The sequence below is a fragment of the Papilio polytes genome, unplaced genomic scaffold (assembly GCF_000836215.1).
Source record: "Papilio polytes unplaced genomic scaffold, Ppol_1.0 DF824024.1, whole genome shotgun sequence".
NCBI classification, from domain to species: domain Eukaryota; kingdom Metazoa; phylum Arthropoda; class Insecta; order Lepidoptera; family Papilionidae; genus Papilio; species Papilio polytes.
Window position 1 is genome coordinate 1,079,152 of NW_013525180.1, and position 15,599 is coordinate 1,094,750.

General features: G+C 34.0%; 5 protein-coding genes across 5 annotated transcripts in view; 1 reads left to right on the forward strand and 4 right to left on the reverse strand.

Annotated features, from left to right (window-relative positions):
- Nucleotides 1–1,229, forward strand: LOC106101107 (probable pterin-4-alpha-carbinolamine dehydratase). The gene is made up of 3 exons (XM_013280222.1): nucleotides 1–248; nucleotides 445–654; nucleotides 983–1,229. Exons 1-3 carry the CDS (start codon nucleotides 90–92, stop codon nucleotides 1,064–1,066), a joined length of 453 nt encoding a protein of 150 aa, XP_013135676.1. The 5' UTR covers nucleotides 1–89; the 3' UTR covers nucleotides 1,067–1,229.
- On the reverse strand, nucleotides 1,199–4,999 carry LOC106101104 (L-threonine ammonia-lyase-like). The gene is made up of 10 exons (XM_013280220.1): nucleotides 4,861–4,999; nucleotides 4,663–4,773; nucleotides 4,208–4,278; nucleotides 3,513–3,800; nucleotides 3,161–3,323; nucleotides 2,813–2,968; nucleotides 2,586–2,722; nucleotides 2,115–2,214; nucleotides 1,675–1,800; nucleotides 1,199–1,405 (listed from the first exon to the last, which is right to left on the reverse strand). The coding sequence occupies exons 1-10, from the start codon at nucleotides 4,876–4,878 to the stop codon at nucleotides 1,259–1,261; spliced, it is 1,317 nt and encodes a 438-aa protein (XP_013135674.1). The 5' UTR covers nucleotides 4,879–4,999; the 3' UTR covers nucleotides 1,199–1,258.
- A 381-nt stretch (nucleotides 5,000–5,380) lies between these two features.
- LOC106101100 (L-threonine dehydratase catabolic TdcB-like) lies at nucleotides 5,381–9,637 on the reverse strand. Its single transcript, XM_013280216.1, has 11 exons — nucleotides 9,438–9,637; nucleotides 8,444–8,563; nucleotides 8,250–8,320; nucleotides 8,058–8,154; nucleotides 7,544–7,734; nucleotides 7,159–7,321; nucleotides 6,531–6,686; nucleotides 6,244–6,386; nucleotides 5,861–5,957; nucleotides 5,633–5,764; nucleotides 5,381–5,558 (listed from the first exon to the last, which is right to left on the reverse strand). Exons 1-11 carry the CDS (start codon nucleotides 9,552–9,554, stop codon nucleotides 5,409–5,411), a joined length of 1,437 nt encoding a protein of 478 aa, XP_013135670.1. The 5' UTR covers nucleotides 9,555–9,637; the 3' UTR covers nucleotides 5,381–5,408.
- A 308-nt stretch (nucleotides 9,638–9,945) lies between these two features.
- Nucleotides 9,946–13,238, reverse strand: LOC106101103 (L-threonine ammonia-lyase-like). The gene is made up of 9 exons (XM_013280219.1): nucleotides 13,102–13,238; nucleotides 12,752–12,865; nucleotides 12,400–12,470; nucleotides 12,041–12,328; nucleotides 11,611–11,773; nucleotides 11,210–11,365; nucleotides 10,986–11,122; nucleotides 10,623–10,848; nucleotides 9,946–10,322 (listed from the first exon to the last, which is right to left on the reverse strand). The coding sequence occupies exons 1-9, from the start codon at nucleotides 13,111–13,113 to the stop codon at nucleotides 10,155–10,157; spliced, it is 1,335 nt and encodes a 444-aa protein (XP_013135673.1). The 5' UTR covers nucleotides 13,114–13,238; the 3' UTR covers nucleotides 9,946–10,154.
- Nucleotides 13,239–14,073: 835 nt separating this feature from the next.
- Nucleotides 14,074–15,599, reverse strand: part of LOC106101102 (L-threonine ammonia-lyase-like) — a 7,586-nt gene continuing 6,060 nt past the window's right edge. Inside the window, exons 9-10 of the mRNA XM_013280218.1 lie at nucleotides 14,892–15,117; nucleotides 14,074–14,464 (exon numbers count right to left, since the gene is read on the reverse strand). Coding sequence (XP_013135672.1) covers nucleotides 14,306–14,464; nucleotides 14,892–15,117 — 385 coding nt within the window. The 3' untranslated portion in view covers nucleotides 14,074–14,305. The remainder of the gene's footprint in view (nucleotides 14,465–14,891; nucleotides 15,118–15,599) is intronic.

The window sequence follows — 15,599 nt, forward strand, 5'->3', positions numbered from 1 at the left end:
TGGGAATTTGGATGTCATTGGTATTATCATATTTTTATTATATTTCTATTATACAGTCCGGTTACAATCACTTAATTTGTATTTGAAACATGTTATGGACCAAATCTTTGTACAATACGGGTCGTTCGATAGCGATACACTTTCACCCCACTGCCTTGAATCGAATTGCGCGAACACAAATCAATGACACTCAGTTGGTAACGATCGCACTACGAGCCGGTTTTACCAGTGCGCCTAAGAGGAAAATGGTAAGTAGGTGTTTTTTAATGTTTTGTCACCTTGAATTCCCCATGAATTTACAAAGGATAAAATTTTTAATTGTAAACTACACAGGTTAAAGTAACAATGCATGGACACTTGTTGCATTTAAAATATTTATGTTTCCTTCCAAGGGTGCTTTATATTTATTATTTAATAATTTGTATAAACGTCTATATTTTTTAGGCAGATAAACTAAGCACTGAAGATCGCTATGGGCTCCTACAGCCCTTAATCCAATCAGGGTGGAAGGTCCAAAGCAATCGTGATGCAATTGAAAAGGAATTCATGTTCAAGGATTTCAATGAAGCTTTTGGTTTTATGTCTAGAGTTGCATTGTTAGCTGAAAAAATGGACCACCATCCGGAATGGTTTAATGTATACAACAAAGTTCAGGTATTTATAACATTTCAAATTATTTTTGAGTAATACATATACATATGTAGGTGCCCACATTGGTTTTTTAAAATTTGCTTATCATTTTATTATTAAGAAATCTCTTTTTAAATTTCATACATTTTCATGAAAAGTCGAATATATTAAAAACATACATTCTATTTGAATAAATGTTTTCTGGTGTATAATATTTTTAAGTTTCCCTTCATCATAAATTTTTTTAATTCAAGTTTTGTTACAATAAATGAATGGTTGACTTTGTACCAACAATCATATGTTAGGCTTTTGTTGCTTCTGTTTTTAATAAGAACCCTTTTTCTTTATTTAGGTAACACTATCTTCCCATGATGTAAATGGCCTTAGCAAGAGAGACATTCGAATGGCTACCTTTATGGATAAAATTATTAATTGAAAACATTCAAGATAAAGGAGTAAAGCATAAATAAATTGTGATGTTACTTTATTTATATTGTAAAGTGCTATTTTGTTCGTATCTTGAATATTTTGTTTAGTTTTAAGAAAGTATATGTTAATAATATTGAAGTATTTAAAAATAAATGATTTATTATTCCATATATTTGATAAGTAATTAAAATCCAAATTATTATTTACTCTTGATGTAACAGGCACACATGTGTTTGTCATTAAGGTATTCAGTCTCAAAAGTGGCAGTTTTTGGATAAGCCTTTTCCATTATTCTTTTAAGTTGTATGGCATGATGCAGATCTCTGGATTGGCACACAATTTTGGTCTGTGGAAGATTTTTTTTTCTTACATTCATGTTTAATAGTCTACTTTAAAAAAAAAGAATTCTGTAGTTATTCGTCACCAGCCAATGGTCTAGGCTAAGTCTAGTTTTTATATCTATTTTACAGTTCGATTATATCTCCCCTGACAATGCCCATGGACATCTTTTATTGTATGAATTCTTTTTATAATAGTTATGCATTTTGAAAATAGAATTGATTTATCAGTCAATATTCATATGGCATTATTTTAGTTATTGTTTAAATATTTTACCTCAACATAGTGTATTTCATCCTCCATCCAAATGTGATCCATAAATTGACGTATTATATTGTAACCGTTATCTGAGATCAGTTTAAGGAGTTCAGCCATTGCCGCAGAATCAGCTCTAATTCCCACCTAATAAAACAAAATCATCAAAACTTAATTAAAACACGAATTAGCAGTACATTAAACGTTATTGTCGGACAATTTAAACTGTGTCGAGGTTAATATAGCGCTAGCTAACTTGAGTATAAAAATTGTGTATTGTGTGACCTTGTATTGAAAATGAGTAGCCATGGTTAACTTGAGCGATCTTAATAGATAATTTCAAAGTTTTTTTGAGGCCAAAAAAAACCGACGAATCCAGAACCTCCATCTTTTAGTGCGTCTTACTTTGCCGCATATTAACACTTGACACAATTTATTCGTTCGTATGGTCAAGCCCTTACTTTAAATTTGATCATTCGGCCTGAAGCTGCGAGTCCTCGTTCTAAAGAACGGTTTAACAAAGTTGCGTCAATATTGCCGCCGCTGAAGACGCACACCACACTATACAAAACAAAATGTGATAAAACCACTAAATAAAATGAGTTTTGAATAAATAAGACAGGATACGATATAACATTTTTTTTTAAATTGATTACCAGGAGTAATAGGTTTATCTACTAATAATCGCTATTTACTTGTTTTCTGTACATTGACAGATATTTTCTGTTATATCAGCAAACGGGCGATAATGTATTATTTACATAGTTTAATAAGTAAACTTGAAAAACAAAAAAATCAATGTCAAACGACGGGCATAAAAACAATCAGAGGTCAGTAATAATAATCAGTCCCGAATATAGAAAATGTCTTATAAATTGTCTCTTTATATAACTTGAGTAGTCAGAATATAAGAAAAATCTAAAAAGAAATACTTTTTAGTCTTCAATTCTGGAACAAGGCTGTTTAGAATTGGAGCCACCGCGCAGGCGGCGGCGCCTTCGATCACGAAACGCTCTTTTTCTACAATATACAAAATAGCACGAGCGATCCAGTCTTCTTTTAGCAATATCTGTAATTATTTTTTGATGAAATAGTTATAACTACACCTTATAAATAGAACATTTATATCACGTATACTTGTAGTTGTTCTAAATCTAACCATTCTGTCAATGAGGGGCAGTGCGTTGTAGAAGGCGTTCACACCGACGTAAGGCATCGCAATACTGTCGGCCAGAGAGTTCTGCATTGGTTTGGTCACAGGCTGGCCTTTTTCCAGTGACTCGAAGAATGTGGGCATTACTTCTGACTGAACACCCTGTTGTATTTAAAACAAATGGAAATATTAACACAAGAGAACTACAGAAGTTTAACACAAATAGTATGCAGAATTTTTGAAACCTACTTTGTTACTGTTTGGACCAGTTAAGTTAGAGGATTTACATTATTACTTTATGATCGCAAACTTCGTAATACTACTTTATATTCAAAATAATTTAAAGTGACTGACATAAACTAGGCAGCTAGGTTTGATGTGTTTGATGACGGTGGCGATGGCGGCGATGAGGCCGCCGGTGCCCACCGGCACTAGGACGGCGTCCACACTCGGCACTTGCTCCAGGATCTCCAGCGCCACGCCGCCGTACCCAGTTAGTACATCCGGGTGGTCGCGACTGTACAATACACGAAAGTTACTCCGTTTTTTTTTTCAATTAATAGAAGTCAAATTGCAGCATTTATAGCAGGACAGCCAAAAAGTTTTTTTTTACGTACTAAAACGGCCTTTTTATGTAGTAGGGCAAATAATTATCTTTTAATAATTTTAAGTACGTTGGAACTAGTAAAGAGACTTAATCCCTCACCCATTAATATATGAAAGCCCCTTATCTCGTGCAATAAAGCGTGCATGTTTTTGTGATTCCTGTAGGTCTTTGCCCTCCACTATCACTTTGGCGCCCAAGTTTTTGCACATCTGCAGCTTTATGAGGGGTACGTTGTCTGGCATCACAACCACCACGGGTATTCCCAGTACCCGCGCGCAGTGGCACAGCCCAATCGCTTGGTTACCCAGCGAAGCCAATACAACGCCGATTTTTGTTTTGTCCCGTGGCAATCTTTGTAATGCATTTAGTGCACCCCTTTCCTTAAAACTGGAATAAGTAATTAAAAAAATAAATAAACTTTTTATTTCTGTCAAAATATTATACAATTATTCAAAAACATGTGTGAAAATTCGCAACAAATGGAAAAAAGGGGGCGTTCAGCGTTATCGACACAGGTTGAGATCCAGTATCGAGGTAGTTTTAGCAATCTTCTATTGATTATTTTGTCATTACAATTTTATATGCTAAATAAATAATGTTATCAAAGCACTGTATAGTGTCGGAATTGGTTATACTTAGTTAGTAAAAATTTATTGTCCATGTGTCTGAGAATGTTTACAATAAGTGTAGATGTTATTGCGTAATCAATATTATCTGCTACCAAAAAGTTCCCACCACAGTGAAGTATCAAACATCAAGGTTAACTCTTTTAGTTAAATACAATATTAAGTTACCTTCCCGTTTTATGGACCGTTTCGAGCTTGTAGTAAAAATTGATTGCAAAATCATTTCGTGTCTGAGAAAGCTGTGGAAATGGAATAAAATTTTAAGGAAATCAATTTTGTAGTAAATTCTTTATTTGACATTAAATGTAAATACCCATGTCGATTTATATTCTAAATGCATGCACATTGTTTAATTGGTCTTGGGATTTTACTACTTTTTCAGTTTTACATATTGTACTTGTTAAATAATATTTATTGGTAACTTTAAGTGCGAGTTATTCCGTATTCCTTGGTACACATAAGACAATTCTAGTAACTATAAATTACTAGCTGTCGCTCGGGACTCCGTTCGCGCGGAATTAATAAAAACAAAAGTGAGTAGCCTATGTGTTCTTCCAGACTCTAACAAACATCCATCCATGTAAACTTTCGCATTTATAATATTAGTAAGTAAGATTACTAACGTAACACGGTGTGACAGGAATAAAAGGCCTACTGGCTTCGGTTGCCTGAACGATGTCCTCAAAATTTATTTTTCTTGGGTTCTCCGGATCACAGTACTGATCGTAATCATCCTGCAAACGTAATAATCATGTAAGTTTTTCGTAAGTACACTTTTATTGCAATAACTTTCAAATAATGAGTTCATGTAATTAACTAACATATCGGCGTGAAGACATTTTGATTAATATGTTATTCTGATGAATATCCTGGGTATTGAATAAATCACTTAGAATTTATCTTTATTTCCACATTGTTGAAACGAGGATCACTATGTTTTGAAAGATGACAGAAAAAGAAAAAGACATTTATTTTGTCAAATCAAAAACGTAAAATAGTTTGCGTGTATACTCCAACCTCTTTGGATGTTTTTTTTTAATCTACAATAATTAGTGGTTCACAACAATGAATAATATCTATTCCTTTCACCCCCCCACCTGGATGGTAGCATACCTTATCGGCGGGGTTTTCACGGAATACCTGGTATTTACAGCAACATTGTAAAGCGGCCTCCTGCGGTATTTCCAACCTGGTACTTATTAGGGTGCTTTAAGATGTGAACATACATCTTTTTAAAAGGCAGCAACGGATTTACTTGGGAGTTCCACTAATCCATGCCTCCTCATTATATCTATACAAACCTACTAGCACGGGTCTTAATAAAAGCAATAAAACATCAAAAGTACTACTCAAGTACATATCTCTTTACTTATTCAATTCTACAAGAGAAGCATTTACACATATCTGAAGTACAAAAGCGCTCTTGTTGAACTTCGCAGATATCCGAAAAGAATTTATTTAACAATCTTTTCACCGATTTTGTGTGTTCTTTATCACGCGTTTCGCATAATATTGTTACCTGTAAAAAAATATAATTAAAATATCGAGATTGTAGTTAATTGTCATGTGTCTACTAAAAAATATGTTCCTTACATTTAACTCGTTAGGATAACTGTCGGAGAGCCACGACTGGTCAAAATCATGGCGGATTATGTTACATCCCAGATGTGTTATAAAATTAAATATTTTCTTAAGGGTATCTAAATCTTCTTTGGGAAATGTTGCCTGTAATAAAGAACTAATAAATAAAACGCATTAAAAGTTACATTTAATACAATAAACAAAATAAGAGACTATATAAAAGTAAATCCTAATACATACTTTTATAGTAACTAAGCGACCGTCTGAAGCCTTAGCCCTTTCAATGCATTTAAAGAGCATTGGTTCCAAATTACCACCGCTTATAACGCAAACAACTCTGCAAGCAATTACTACAATGAAAATTAAACTCTCGTTTATAATATAGTTTTAACTTTATAACAAGACCTTAGACAAATGAACTAGTTTCTTTAATTACAAGATGAGATATAAAGGATCAAAACTACAATTACGTAATTAATATTTCCTCACTTTAATTTATTTATCGCTTAATCTACTGTTGGTTTAACACGTTCAATGCTGCTACAAATTCATACACAATAACGTAAACTCGCAACGCCAGTCTATGGCAGTGAATGTGTTAAAGTTAGGAAAGATAAATTTACTTTTTCTCTCTTAGTTCCCTTAACGCTTTTGGTAGATGCATAATCGCTGCAAGCGTTATCGCGGCTGCGCCTTCTACAACAATTTTTTCTCGATCAATGAGATGAAATATTGCTTTTGATATCCAATCATCGCTAATTAACACCTGGAATTTGTCATCATATATTTAAAGCTAAATGCGAGCAGTTGAAGACACAACTTCCCAGAGAACATAGATGCATTAAATAAAATTGTTACTGTTAATGTGCTACGAGTCTGTAGACTTATTGGAATGTAGTTAATTTAATACCACATCGTCGACAAGATTTCTTGCTGTTTGAAAAGCGTTACACCCAACTGTTGGTACTTGCAATGATGTTGCAATCCCGAGTTCCAGCGCCGTTTGGTAAGGCGCACCTTTTTCTAACGCTCTCTTGAAACTGGGACATTTGTTTGATTGTATACCCTGTGATAGAATAATTTGTGTGATAAAATTATGCTGTCGGTATTAACAATTTATTTAGTTCGTAAAAAGTTCAAGACTAATAGTCTTGTCCCTGTGCAAAGGTATTATAACGTAATTAGTAATTAAAAGAACATTCAAGTGACTGTTGCTCAGTTGCCAAGTGCGTCATGGGTCAAGGATTCGATTATAAGCATAATACATTTTTTATCTACTGTGACTAGCGTCGGGTAAGTTACAACATTAAGGGTCTGTCCCATGTAAATGTAAATCAGCCAGTGGCTGATAGAGGCTCAGATAGTTTAAAAATGACGTCACTGTCAGATAAGGGAACAAAATCCGATATTTCACACGTTGAATTGTTATCAGATAATTTAAAATTTGGTGGAATACTCCTTTAGGCCAGTGAAAGGGGCAACCGCTTTCTCGTATACCGGCTATTTAGTTTTTAAATAATGAAACAAAACAGAATTACATAGACAAGAACTCCAGGTCTGATTCGTTTGATAGCCGCGGCGATGCCGGCGATCAAGCTGCCTCCTCCCACGGGAACTAGAACGGCGTACACATCGGGCATCTGTTCCAGTATTTCAACACCAATCGTTCCCGCCGCAGATATTACGTGTGGATGGTCGTATCTGAATCGTAATTTATATTGTTTTTTAAGTAGTAAACTGAAATATATCAGGATTAGCATCCATGTATTGATAAAGATAAATTGAGAGAGTTTTATAATGAGTCAAGTCAGTGGGATCTTAGCTGTCAAGATTTGGTTTTGAAAGAGTCCATTCGAAAGAACACTGTTTATTAGCTGTTTATATTTAAGTTTATGTATTATTTAGGTTGTCTTTATTGCTTACCCATTAATATAACTAAATTTGGAATTCACTAAAATAGCGAAAGCTTTTCTCTTCGCTTCAGTCAAATCTTTTCCGTGAACAACCACTTCAGCGTTATAATCCATGCAGAACTGTTGGGTACGCAACGACGCGGTAACTGGCAACACCACGGTCACGGGAATTTCTAAGTTTTTTCCCCAGTATGCTAGAGCCTGTGAAATTAAAAAAGAGTCTAGTGGTTATTGGTTTATAGTTACAGACTACGATCACAGATTTATGTATCATATTTACGTTATTTACATGTACATACACTTAAACCTATATTTTACTTTATAACTACCTTTTGCCCGCGACTTTTAAAAAATAATAATAAATAAGTGATAAAATATAGGTTATATTACTCACAGATAAATTACCTTTCTAACGGTGAAAGATTTTTTAAAATCGGGTTAGTAGTTTTTGAGCCTATTCATTACAAGCAAAGTTTTCCTCTTTATAATATTAGTATTGAAAATTATATAAAATAGATATTTACCATCGCCCAGTTTCCAAGAGATGCTGAAATCACACCAAGCTTTTTTTGTTCTGGACTCAGTTTATTTAAAACATAGTAGGCACCGCGTTCTTTGAAACTGATTGGTTTGAAAAATATAATTAATGTATTATTTATATTATGGAATCCTTTAATATCGCATATATTTATTGAATATAAATATTCAAATTTTACCTCCCTGTTGGATGAAAAGTCTCTAATTTGTAGTACACCTCTAGGGGGAAGCGATTATTATTTTTTGAGGTCTTAAAAAAAAACAAACTTGGCATTATAACGTTAAACATTAATATATTACATACGATATTCCAGAGATAAATTAACATGAACTTTAAAAAAGTATTATGTAGTAACAAATTAATATTTCTTACCACTAATGGTGACTTTGAAAATTCTCGTTTAATACTAGACTTAGCATCAAGAATATTATCACATGTAATCGTTTTCGGATACTCTTCATCGCACCACGGATCAAATTCTATGTTTTGTGTCTGAAATGACCAGTGATGATCACTGTATCACTACATGTTGAGATACGAATTAATTTTAAAACAAATAACATGGTAAGCTGAATAAAAATAATCAATCTATACTATTATAATAAAGCGTAAAAGCGTTGTTGCCAAAGATGTCAGCAATTACAGCATATTTTTCAATAATGCTTTTTTAATAACAAGCCCTACACTTACGTCATGCTTTAGGCTATATATTTTCACGCCAATAAACTTAGGGGTAAATATTTTCGATAAAATACCTAATGTGGGAAAGAGACCATAAGTTGCTGCTACAATAAGGAAACAAGATTTGCTATTGATAATTTGACAAATGTAAACAATAAAATAAAATTTTTATAATTTCATGTGGATTAAGCCGCACGGAAACATCTAGTAAAATATATAACTTAAATTGGTTAAAACTATCGTGAGACATTAATTTAAGCGAAAATTAAAAACGGCTCAACTCAAGTTTTTATCCTCCGGTGACGGCACCGACTAGTTTCAGACACTTCGGGGGTCCTTCAGGGCGAGTATTAGTTAGGTTTTGTTCGCGGTCACGTGGCGTCTCTCACTGACGACAGTGACTGGTCTGAAACTATTCGGTGCTGTCTCCACAGGATAAAAACGTGAGTTGAGCCGTTTTTAATTTTCGCTTTAAAATATAATTATTAGATAATGATCAAGATTTATAAACTTCTATCATAATTGTGGTTATTAAATTATTTTTAAAGACTACCCACAACATATTCCATTTAATGGTGTTACGTATTGTTTACATTTTGATTTGGAATTTGTGATTTCTTAATATCCAAAAGATGGAAATAAAAAATATCGTAACATTTTTATACAAACAAATGTATAAACTTACCGGACACCATTGGTACAAACGTTTAACGAAAACCCGCTTAGCGAGCGCACCCGGCGACATGCCTAGAGATTCAGTTTCAATTATAGGAGGTGTTGATATATTAAGAATTTTTGACATTATCAATTTTACTATAATCTTCTAATTATCAAAGAAATTATTTAATTTTTATCTGACAGGATAACCAAGAAATTTGACAATTTTGAAAACTGACGTATCTGGGAGACTTTTTTTCTACATTTCTAGACAAAAGCTGTTAAAACGAGACAAAGCATAAAAGTTACTTTTACTTTTAAAAAGTTACTTTTCAAAACATTTTGCAGTGAAAATTTTGCCCACATATTAATTTAAAAACTATATAGTTTTTCTTAAATCATGTTTTAATGCTTTAAGCTATTGGTCCTTGATCTTGTGCCATATTCTAAGGAAGCGGAAAATTTTGCTTCCCAAAAACCCTTTGATTCCATATTTAATTTGTTTTACAAATAATAAGTAAATTAAATCACACGAATTCAGTCACTTGCTTTATTTTTTCACTTTACATTTTGTAACATGTATCAGTATTCAATGTTTTCAGAAATATCGTCATAAGTGTGGGTTTGATCGTGGTGACACTTGTATTGACACATATTGTCATCCCTTACATTATAGTTGAAGAAACCGAGACAGCAATATGGTGTAAATACAAATGTCATGGCAGTTGAAACCAGCAATAACGTTTTATTTCTGCATGCAGATAGGGTTAGGCGCAAGGCACGGCCCGCGGCGTACTATCGGTTTCTCTGAGCCTCCCATCTCTTGGAAGAAGCACTCCTTGTAAGATTTCTTTACCATTTCCATCAGTTCTTTAGTGTGATCCCAACCACGTGTTTCGGCTATTATTTTCAGCTATAAAACAAGACAATATTATCATAACAATAACTTACCAATAATTGCTTTTTAGTACCTACACGCCTATACTCTAGACTAATATTATAAACAGGAAAGATTTTGATTCTTGTATGTATTGAAATAACACAATAACTACTGGACCGATTTAAATATTCCTTCACCATTAAAAAGCTACGTTATCAGTGAGTAACATAGGCTATTTTTTATTATTTTTTAATTACACGCAGATGAATGATTTATCAGGACAATTCAAATGATCGTCTTCAAATTCAAGATCAAGAAATTATCTAGATGTACCTCTACACTGTAGACGTCTCCTTTAACCCATGCACGCTCGGGGATGCAGTCTCGCAGCGTGACACCACAGGTGGCCATCAGGCTGCACAGCTCGGCCATGCCGCCCGGCCGGTCGCTTACCGTCACCTTGAACTTCACCAGCCGGCCCTCCGCCGCCATGCCGCGCTCCAGCGCTCGCGCCAGTATGGTAGTGTCGATGTTGCCCCCAGTCAGAATACATACCACTCTGTGTCAAGTTTACCACTAGTATCAGTAAGGAAATAGTTTTTACTTTCAACACAATTTTTACATCATCATCTGCAGACAAGTTTTGTATTATCATTTTTATAGTTCATATATGTTTATTATAATGTATTAACGTACTTCTTCCCTTTCAAGTTGGGGAAGAGGCCAGCCATTAAAGCGGCGACACCGGTCGCCCCGGCGCCCTCGACCACGAATCTCTCTTGTTCCACAATGTGCATCACTGCCCGGGCCACCCAATCTTCTTTAACCACAACCTATTTTAGCAAAATTTTAAGAAAATATTAGTACATTTTTGCTTAGGTATGTTAAATGATTTTGTTTTTTATTTATTTATATCATACCAATTTATCGACGATTCCTTTTAAGGTGAAAAATGTGTTAACTCCTACTTTATTGACCCCCAGTCCATCGGCTATGGTTGTGTCTATTGGATAGAATACTCGTTCATTTTTGCGAAATGTTTCAACCATACTACATGTTTTATCGGTCTCTACGCCCTGAAAATATTAAAACAATTATATCGGTGACTATTGAACGCAAAATTAACCTCACTTTATTGAATACCGGCGTGTTTTAGACGTAACTAAACTTTGCCGTTTTCGTGCAACGTTATGCATTTTGAATGAGCTGTCTCAGTGATATCTTTTAAGTAACATAACTTAGGGTCCTTCAAGAGTTTCTGGTATAGACGGCACCGTATCTATCTTAAATAAAATCTATCACATTTCAAAGTAAGACTGACATAGATTTCGATGCTAGGCTTGATGTATTTGGCGCACACTCCGACGCCACAGATGAGGCTTCCGCCCCCCACCGGGATCACTATAGCATCCGCATCGGGCACTGCCTCCATGATCTCTATACCTGTTGTCCCTTGCCCTTCAATCACGTTAGGATGATCGTATCTGTTAAAGGAAATACAAGCAAAAACATTCAGATTTTAAAAGAAATTTTTAACTATATGAGAGGTAGATTAAATTAAGATACGGTTAGTGACAGCGTGGTTGTCCATTTTCGGCTTCTGTTTGGAAAACAATCTGATCAGGCCAAAAAAGCGACTTAAATTAAAAAAATATATAACCCGTGTTCGAAATTTGCAGCATAAAGCTGCTCGTATCTGTTATTATTTTTATTTATTATTATTAAATTTTATTTTTATTTTGTGCACATACCCATTGACATATAGCATTTTTTTCTCTTTACTCATCGTCATGGCGTACAGTTTAGCGTCAGCAATAGAAAAGCCGTGCAGCAAAGGTTTGACGCCGAAACTCGTACATTTACTGATTTTTGTGAGCGGCGTGCGCTGCGGCATTACGACCACACAGGGTATACCGAGACGTGCCGCATGGTAGCTCAACGCCATGCCATGGTTTCCCGTACTGGCTGTTATCACTCCATTCCTTTTCTGTTCTTCAGATAGTAGCAACAACGTATTGCATACCCCACGCTCCTTAAAACTAAAACAGTGGTCAATATTAAATAAATAAAATAATTTTCATATGATAATCATTTTTTTAAGATTTATTACCTTCCCGTATATTGTAGGAACTCCTGCTTGAAATACAAATCCATTCCGAGTGTTTCGGACATATGACCTTTCTAAAATACAAAGGAAATAAGAAATAAAAAATTGTTATTGTTCTAATGTCAATGTAGGGGCTTTTGTATGCGTAACTCTAAATAGAGCGAAAGTTCGTAATTTTTAAACTATTTAACATTTATTTCTTGACAGACTTCGTATTTACTAGTGTTTTTTTTAAAATATAATTTAATTATCTTAGAAGAGTCCTAAAAATGTTGGCTCAAATATAAAAATTTGCCTATGGCTTTAAAATGCGTAAGCAAAGGTAATAGTGAAAAAAGCTCTAGTTCGTTCGTACCACACATGGTGTTTTAACCACGCATCCCACACACCGACGCGAAGCCGCCAATACGTCATCGTATTTGATCTTGCGTGGATTGGCTGGATCACAATATGGATCAAATTCTGGATCCTTAAATAATAAAAAACAATTGGCGCCTGTCAATTAGTAATATAGATTTCTACTAATATACCGTTTTTGCTAAATTTAGATATATATTGACTAATGTTTATTTCTTATTGGGAAACAAAAAACTGCGTAGTATAATAGTAGTACGGATAGGAAAACTGAGACTGGGACATGCTGTACATGAGATTTGTAAAATTGCGAATTAGATAATTATTGGTAAAACAATTAATAATACTTACATTTACGTCCATATTGCTACGTTATTTATCAAAAAGAATTTACCATAATAAATTAAAATAAACTGATTTTTAAATCTAAGAAAAAAACATATTTTTGGTTTAAAGTGACTGTTTATGTGACAAAGAGAATGACATGATTTGTCATTGTGATTTTCAATTTTGAATAAAATATAATTTGAAGGAGAGGATAAAATAAATTATAGTTTGTCTATTTATAAGATTTATTAGAATGATACATGATGCATATGAAGTTCCAAATACAATTCTTATAAAGATAAATGTCGTACTTTATAGACGAGTGATATAGTGACGAACACACACGCATGGCGAACTATCGATATTCGATTTAAACATTTGTTGAACATTATTAGTCATACTAATAATAGTAATGTCGATGACAATAATTACAATAAATTCCAATTGTACTAAGCTCGATCGTATCCGTAAAAAACACCTCTTAATTCTCATTCTTTGTGTTTTTTCTGTATCTCATTATCGATTTGCCTTTTACAAACCAAAGTCCGATTAAAACATTATGTACTATTGTATATGTTTATTTATTGATTTTGAGTATTCATTCAGAATAAAAGACAAAGAGTTCATAAACATTTCACAAAGTATCTGTACCATGACGCTTTGTTATTTAAAAATCAAATCTTATTTCTTAGCCTATAGAATTATGACTTGTTAATTAAACTTTGTTATGCTACAAATTCATATAACATAACCTATAAGGATACAAATAACCTTAAAATGATATTCAAACATTCACACAAATAAACATTTTCATATCATGATTAGTCCTTTTTTAAGATACGTTTTAAATACATTTTTAACCGACTTCCCAAAAGAATCGTCAATTCGTCTGTATGTTTTTATGTGTGTTACGGCATAACTCCGCAGCTAGTGGACCTATTTTTGACCGACTTCCCAGAAGAAGGAGGTACTCAATTCGTCTGTATGTTTTTTTTTTTTAATAATTGTTAACCTGTTCTATGCTTCTATTTAATACTTATTAGAGTGAACTTGTCCCTGATAATAAGGGTCTTCAAGTTTATAGCACTATTTCAGCTCAATTTAAAACTTAAAGCACCTGTAGATCTCTACCTGATTTTTCTCTTACTGTCTCCTACTGAATCAAGGCCTACTTTGTCGATGCAGTTTAATAGTGAATTTGCATAGCGAGTCAGTGCCACTGAATATGTTAATGTGATATATTGTCTAAAGAATCAGTGCCATTTGTCATCGGATCTTCATCGAAATCGCATTCCCGTGAGAAGTACCATTCGCGGTATGTGTTGGCGATGACGGTACGCAGCTCCTCCAAGTGATCCGGACCTCGGGTCTCGCACACAACTTTCACCTGTAATGAAGAAAGAATAGATAGTTCTTAGATAACATAATAAACAAGTTAAAAGGGAAGGGGAAAAATTCTCTTTATGTGCGTCTCCTCCGCCAATTAAGGGTAGGCAGCGCATCTGCAATTGCGGATGTCTATGGGCAGCGGTCGCTTTCCATTTCGGTGTATTTAGGTGGCCACTTGCTCGTTTGCCACTTTATATTATATAAAAAAAACAATATTTTTCATACTTTATGGATGGACATAATTTAATTTAACTAAATTAAGTAAAAAAAGATGGCTTTTCTATACAATATGCAAAAGTATTTCCTATACATAAAGGGCAAATGAAGATGACAGAATCATATGAATGGTTAAATTTATGATTTTGATTTTTTTTAAATCTAACAAACTAATAATGTATAATGAATTGAAGAGGTTATAAACTAACCCGAACACTAAATATATCACCGAAGACCCAGGCGCGTTCTTGCATTATATCCTTTATGGAGACGCCAATAGATGCTATAAGCTTGCAAAGCTCCGCGATGCCGCCCGGCCGGTCGCTCACTGTCACCTTGAACTTCACCAGCCTCCTCTCCGCGGCCAGACCTCGCTCTAGACAACGACCCAGAATCGTCGTATCGATGTTCCCGCCGGATAAAATACATACCACTCTGAAAAATTGGTCCGTAATCATAAACGAACATAACCTAAAAGATGGGGTGTACAGTTTATTGATATTTACAGTTTATTTTTACATTTTAAATTATTGGGTTTATTGTATTTTAAAATTATTGATTTTATTGGTTTTATTGTATATTTGGTTTTAACAATGTAGTATTAAGTTTTAACTGTAATCTAAGTTTTTAGTGGCATTGATGTAGAGCATAGTCAGGAAGAACCGTAGGCTACTTGCTTTTATTCTATTTTACGCGGACGGAGATACGGGCGAAATCTAGTTTCAAACAAGCAAGGTGTATTGTCATTGTTGGAAAGGTTTAGATGCCAAGCAGCAACGACGAACAACAATTTAAAGTATTACCACAAGGACGATCACGTCATTATAAAAAACAAAACAAAATGCACTAAAAACAAAACAAAATATTCTCAAAAAAACAGTACACTAAAAAGTAACGAAATAATTCCTTGAAAATAG

Excerpts from the sequence above, each read along its gene's own strand:
- LOC106101107 (XM_013280222.1), top strand. The coding sequence starts at position 90 with ATGTTATGGACCAAATCTTTGTACAATACGGGTCGTTCGATAGCGATA. Across the intron at positions 249-444 it reads GTGCGCCTAAGAGGAAAATG|GCAGATAAACTAAGCACTGA; the intron begins GTAAGTAGGTGT and ends TATATTTTTTAG. Across the intron at positions 655-982 it reads ATGTATACAACAAAGTTCAG|GTAACACTATCTTCCCATGA; the intron begins GTATTTATAACA and ends TTCTTTATTTAG.
- LOC106101104 (XM_013280220.1), bottom strand. Across the intron at positions 4,279-4,662 it reads TTCCTGTCACACCGTGTTAC|CTTTCTCAGACACGAAATGA; the intron begins GTTAGTAATCTT and ends CCATTTCCACAG. Across the intron at positions 1,801-2,114 it reads GCCGAATGATCAAATTTAAA|GTGGGAATTAGAGCTGATTC; the intron begins GTAAGGGCTTGA and ends TTGTTTTATTAG.
- LOC106101100 (XM_013280216.1), bottom strand. The coding sequence starts at position 9,554 with ATGTCAAAAATTCTTAATATATCAACACCTCCTATAATTGAAACTGAA. Across the intron at positions 7,735-8,057 it reads CTCTTGGAAACTGGGCGATG|GCTCTAGCATACTGGGGAAA; the intron begins GTAAATATCTAT and ends TTAATTTCACAG. Across the intron at positions 6,687-7,158 it reads GACCTGGAGTTCTTGTCTAT|GGTATACAATCAAACAAATG; the intron begins GTAATTCTGTTT and ends ATTCTATCACAG.
- LOC106101103 (XM_013280219.1), bottom strand. Across the intron at positions 12,471-12,751 it reads TGGTTAAAACACCATGTGTG|AAAGGTCATATGTCCGAAAC; the intron begins GTACGAACGAAC and ends TTTGTATTTTAG. Across the intron at positions 10,323-10,622 it reads GAGACGTCTACAGTGTAGAG|CTGAAAATAATAGCCGAAAC; the intron begins GTACATCTAGAT and ends CTTGTTTTATAG.